This window comes from Loa loa (genome assembly GCF_000183805.2).
Source record: "Loa loa unplaced genomic scaffold supercont3.258, whole genome shotgun sequence".
Lineage (NCBI taxonomy): Eukaryota > Metazoa > Nematoda > Chromadorea > Rhabditida > Onchocercidae > Loa > Loa loa.
The window spans coordinates 71,725-78,072 of NW_018108438.1; the positions used below are offsets into that span (position 1 = coordinate 71,725).

The following is a 6,348-nucleotide window of genomic DNA, read 5'->3' on the forward strand; positions in this document are numbered from 1 at the left end:
AAATGAGTAATGATAATAAAAAATGAGTAATGTATAGTGAGAAATGAGTGAATGATAATTGAAAAGTAAAGTCTGGTACTGATTATAGTACGAAATAATTCAAGTATAGAAGTAATTTATTATAATATTTATCAATTTATTCGTATTGTCTCTTTCTTCTTTTTCCTTTTTTTTTTCTTCTAAAATTAATAACGAGTAATTACGAAATAATGATAACCAGCTATTAACACATATGTATACAACCTATACACACATACACACACAACATACACACATACATGCACATACAGACACATACGCACATACACACATACACACACATAAAAAATATTATCAAATTATGATGGGAAAATGGATATTTTGATGTTCAATACACACATAACATACACACATACACACATATACACGCATACACACACATATACACATACACAAACAAACACACATAACATACACACATACGTATACACATACACACGTATACACATACATACACACACATACGTATTTTTAATTATTACATTATTCCAAAATAATATTAAATTAATTGAACATCAAAATATCCATTTTTCCATCCTAATTTGATAATATTTTGCTTGATTATTTTCAACTGTTAAAAGTTAATAAAAAAAAAACCCTTTGATCTTTGGTTTGTCTATTTTTTTGTTTTTTATTTTTTCTTTTTTTTTTGTTTCTATACGATACTATCATTTTCAACGTGATATCATTTCCAGAAAAGCATTAAAAAGTGAAAATTGATAATTTTAATAAAATTAATAATTTTTTGATTATCAAATGAATGTTAAGAAAAAGGAATTGCAAACTTTCACATTTTTCCCCTTTTTTTTTTTTAATGAAAAATTAAACACAGATATACATGTACACATGCTTTATCATTAATTTTAATTTTAAGGTGCTCGTATGGATGACACACGATGGCCATATATTGGTAAAGCAACATTAGGTGAAGATGGTAGCGAAGCATATTTCAAAATTATACTTCAATTTATAAAGTATTACAAAATTAGCATATTAATTATTTGCTTATTCGTTCTTTTTTTTTCGTAAATAATTATTTCATTTAATATCTTAACCATAACTTTATCAATTTGAATAGCACATTGATACAATTTGATTGTAATGCAAATAAAATTTCAGACCAGAAGTAGATGATCCAATGACGATAAAGTGGACTATCATTATTCTTGGTCAATTTTAATTAGAAATTTAAATTTGTTTAAAAAAATTGATCTACAAATAATTCATCAATGAACAGATTGCAGTGACAATTTAATTTATGGTTACTGTCAAAGGATAAATTTATAAAATATGAATATCAATAGAAATATTTAGGAATAAAAAGAATAAAAAAATGAAATTAAAATACATTTTAAATTTTAGCATCCTTTTGATGACCCATGACCTTTCTGATCAAACCTACAAAATGACGAATCAAATACTTTTTAATGTTATTTCAGTGATATTTACAATTCTATCAACAGTATTTGTCATTGTTAACGTGATACATTTTCGGCGTAAAAGACGAAGAAGCAATTTGAAACAAACCGTACGTAAAGAAAGTTCCGTGTAGTTTACGCCAAAACAATTCCGGAAGAAAAACTTTTTGTATGGAAACGATAAATATGCATTGTTGTTCTTTTTCCTATTGTTATTCTTTATTAAGTTTAATTAAATTTCGGATTTAAATATTGGTTGAATTAATTTCATAATTTTTTAACAATATCGAAAATAATCAAGTCAAGAAATTAGCATTTAGCATGAAATTAGCTTTAATCTTGAAGCATTACTTCCATTTCAGGAAGCATTTTTTCTTCAAATTTTTTTGACTTCTCCTTTTTTTCCTTTTCTTCATTTAATTTCAAGAGGAAAAGAATTGTTAAATCAATTAGCAAATTTCTTTGAAGAAAATTAACGCTAAATTTTAAATGTAAATATTTAAATTAAACAGCAAAAATTCAAATGGTTTTGTAAAAAAATTTTTTTTATAAGCGGAAAAAAAATATTTTTATTTAATTCTAATTTATTTTTTGTACAATTTATTTCACACAATAAATCTTCCATATGTGTTTTAATTTTTCAAGATTATTTTAAAAAACATTTTTTTTACAAGAATTCATGAATGCAGTTTGCTATTTGCATAAATTTTTTGAACTTTATCATTTCTATTGAATTTGACATGAATTCCTGAAATCATTACTTTTTAATATTATAAAATAATTATTAACAATATGGCATAGCTAAAACGTGTACATGTTACGTATAAACACGTACGTGTTTTTGCTAAAGTATAGTGGTAATAGATCATGCTCGTTTGCATAATTCATGAATGATATTGAGAATATAATTATATTATTACGAATGCGTACGTAAGTACGAACATTACTATGAATAAGCAAATTCACGCTAAAAAAAAAAAAAAGCAAACAACGTGATTGTTATAAGTTAGTTTTGCAAGTATTACTTAAAATTGCTAAAATTAAATTGTTTTAATGACTAAAATTTGATAATAATTATCATTATAAACGTGAAATAATTAATTATCATAAACTAAACATTTGTATATATCAAAAAAAAAATGATGAAATTATAAAATCTCCTTTTTTTTTCAACATATTTTAATTGAAACAACTGAAATAATTTGATATAATTCATTTGTAAGTGTAAATAAATCTTTCGTATCAAAGATAATTGCATTTTATGCGTAACTTGTGCTTTGCATGCAAAATTGCTCGGCATGCAAGATTGCTTTTTGATGTAATATCAATTATCTTGACATGCACAATTACTTTTTATGCAAAAACATTTTCAAGCATAATTGGAAAAAATGATTGGATATTTCATATATCGAATGAGAATTTCAAATGTAAAATGGATATACTTTAATGAAATTTCAAACAGATCATGTTAATTCAAGTAATACATTTCTTAATTTTTCAAATAAGATTTAAATTTAGATTATAAAACATGAAAAGGATAAATTTCAAACGTTTCATCTTTATTTTCCCATTATTTGTTTATGCTATTTTTCATTTTTGATTTACATATTATCAAATCAAATACAGAAAAAAAATTATAAGGAAAATATGGGACAAGAGAATAAGTCTAAATAAGACAAGAGAGAAAAAGATTATTTGCTTATCATCCCAACCCTAATATTAGCAAATTTGGCTTGAATTTCCGACTTGGCCACGGCTAAAAAAGCAATGTATTGAATCTCAAAATAAATTATGCTATATAAAACTTTGACAAACTTTGACAAAATTATGCTAACTTTGACAAACGACAGATATATCATTTCACTTCCAATATATGCATATTTTCCTCCTTATTATATATAATTTATTAATATGCGATATCTCTCATTTCGATTCCAGCATCTCTCATTCCGATTCCGGTATCTCTCATTTCGATTCCAGCATCTCTCATTCCGATTCCGGTATCTCTCATTTCGATTATTCTAATACATGTAACTTTTCCGCTTGTATTGCATATTTTATCTTACTGCTAATTATAATGTTGCTCAATTTGGTGATTTAATTGAATTAATGAATAAAATTTAATTTCCTAAAATTTATTATCTTACCATTTTCCAGGTTGAGATCGAAATTAAGTATATTTCAATTTAACTTTTTCATTCGAAACTATAACTGGAGTTGTATTTACAGTGAATTAAATATGAAATATCTTTATTAATCTAAGCATATACGGTAAATAAACAACGAAGAGATCAATTATGATGATCGTAGAGATTATTCATTATCAATTCCAAATCGATAAACGGTAAGATGTTGATACAGTTCATCTGGTCGCAGTATAATTGTTGGAAAATGTGACTGAAATATTACAGTAATATTTTAATTATGATAATTTGAGGATAATAATGATAGTAATTAAATTCAATTTCTATTAAAAGGAATAATTTATGCAAATTGTTAATAATAAATACAATTATGGTTTCGTTTAGAATTTAAACATTAAATAAATTAAAATAATAAAAAATGAATGTAAATATATTTTATTTATTAAATTGAATAGAATAATTTAAATTAATGAGGGAAAAGATTATTTGCTTGAAATAAAAATTTTAATACAAAAACATTTCATGCAATGATTCCTCAATGATTTTCGATCTTTATCAATTATTTAATTAATTTATCAATCAAATGACGGTAATAGTTAAAGAATGTATCAATCAAATAGTACTAGTAATAGCTGATTAATTCATATATCAAATAGCGGTAATAGTCACTTAATTATTATGCCTCAATAAATGGTACGCTTCAATAAGTTAATTGTTTATATTCAATTTTTTTTTTTTCCTGTCAAATAATCTATCAATCAAATGATATGGCAGTAATAGTGAAGTAATTCATCAATTAAAAAACGATAATAGTTAAACAATTTATCATTTAAATGGCGGTAATATAGTTAATAATTAAGTATAAGTTAATTTCAATTACTAAATTTTTGCATTAAAATCATTCATGTATTTTTTTTTTTTTTTTTTTTGTTTAAAAAGATTGTAAATTTTGAAATTGCTATTTTTTTTTGATTGAAAATCATCCAAAATTGAAAAAAAAATTTTGATTGAAAATTATTTATCATAGCAATAATAATTGTTAGTGAATGAAGATGAAAGAAGAAAATTTTAAATTAAAATTAACAAACTTGATTTATAGCATCACTTAAACCACGACATTGTAATGTGAAAGCCGAATAACAATTATAAACATGATTCGCTTTACCGTTAAGATTATTTAACCAGGAACCCATATTAATATATACACATGGATATGTCGTCGAAACTGTCATCTGAATACCACTTGAAATAGATGCAACACTATAATTAGCAATAATTAATCGTATTATTTCTTTAATATTAAACTAAAATTGGAATAATTGGTATTAACTAATTAATAAGATTAGAGAAATAATGGAGCAAAAAAAAAAAAGAAGAAGTTGTAAAAAAATTTAACTTTTGATATTTTTTTAAAATTTTTTTTCTCAAAATATTACAGAATTAAAAAAATTTCAAAATTAAATTTTGAAAAAAAAATGGAAATTTTTAAAAACCTAGCAATATGACGAAGTTTTTTAGATGCATTTAATTCATCCATTTCAAAACAAAAATCATGATTGTAATCCAATTGACCATTATTTTTTTCCATTAAATCTGATATTTTACGTCTCACAAGAAAATTGAATCGACTATCAGCAACATTCATAATTGTTCATGAAAAGAAAAAAATGCATATTTAATTTTAGTTACTTCAAATTAAAAAACAAATATTCTTTTAATTTAAGGCCAATTTTCCCTTGAAATAAATCCAATTATTTCAAATTGAAAAAACAAATATTTTGTAACTTAGAATCAAAAATTTTTAACCTAATTTTAATTATTTTAAATTAAAAAGTAAACATTTTCCATTGTTTACCAGTTGAAAAACCGTTCTCATCAGCTGGAAGATAATTTGGTGTATACAATTGCACAATATGATCGTTTAATGATGGCATCCCCTATAAATGCAAAAATTTTAATTAAGCAAAAATTCTCGTTAACAAATAATTAATGATTTAACTTCCAAATTAATTTGATTCAATCGATTCGATTAATCTAAAACTCCGATGAATTGATCAATTTAAGGGATTGATTAATTTAAGTTTGATTAATTAAGTTTGATTAATTTAAGTGATTAATTCAAGCTTGATTAATTTAAGAATTGATCAATTTAAGACTTAAATTTGTACGTAATACCAATGAAATGTGAGTAATACCAATGAAATGTGAGCAAAAATTTAATTCAAATATTAAATAGAAATTCTCATTAATAATTAATTGATAATTTAATTTCCGAAATACTGTGACGTTTGTTATGATGCATTGCTAATTGTTTACGTCAGATTAATGTTATTTTTAATATGACTTAGACTAATAAATTAAAAATAACCTGCGTAAGCTTATATTATAAACGCATTTCCGGAAAATTAATGAGCTAATATTTACAGAATGCAATGCTGTTATTATGGAATAATATATTGCTAAATAATTTATAATGAATAATCTGCATCTCAAATTGTTTAACAACTTGCAATCATTTGCAAGTAATCGATACTGAATTAACTTGCAATTATTTGCAAGTAATCGATACTGAATTAACTTGCAATTATTTGCAAGTAATCGATACTGAATTAACTTGCAATTATTTGCAAGTAATCGATACTGAATTAACTTGCAATTATTTGCAAGTACACGATCCTGAATTAACTTGCAATTATTTGCAAGTAATCGATACTGAATTAACTTGCAATTATTTGCAAGTAATCGAT

The 6,348-nt window shown here is 23.7% G+C and overlaps 2 protein-coding genes across 2 annotated transcripts; one reads left to right on the plus strand and one right to left on the minus strand.

Annotated features, from left to right (window-relative positions):
- Nucleotides 1-351: 351 nt before the first annotated feature.
- On the plus strand, nucleotides 352-1,591 carry LOAG_11657 (hypothetical protein; the record flags this gene model as incomplete). The annotated part of the gene is made up of 4 exons (XM_003147175.1): nucleotides 352-478; nucleotides 914-1,013; nucleotides 1,159-1,208; nucleotides 1,479-1,591. 4 exons carry the CDS (start codon nucleotides 352-354, stop codon nucleotides 1,589-1,591), a joined length of 390 nt encoding a protein of 129 aa, XP_003147223.1.
- Nucleotides 1,592-3,726: 2,135 nt separating this feature from the next.
- LOAG_11658 (hypothetical protein) lies at nucleotides 3,727-5,246 on the minus strand (the record flags this gene model as incomplete). Its single annotated transcript, XM_003147176.2, has 3 exons — nucleotides 3,727-3,854; nucleotides 4,690-4,861; nucleotides 5,095-5,246. The coding sequence occupies 3 exons, from the start codon at nucleotides 5,244-5,246 to the stop codon at nucleotides 3,771-3,773; spliced, it is 408 nt and encodes a 135-aa protein (XP_003147224.1). The 3' UTR covers nucleotides 3,727-3,770.
- Between the last annotated feature and the right edge of the window lie 1,102 nt (nucleotides 5,247-6,348).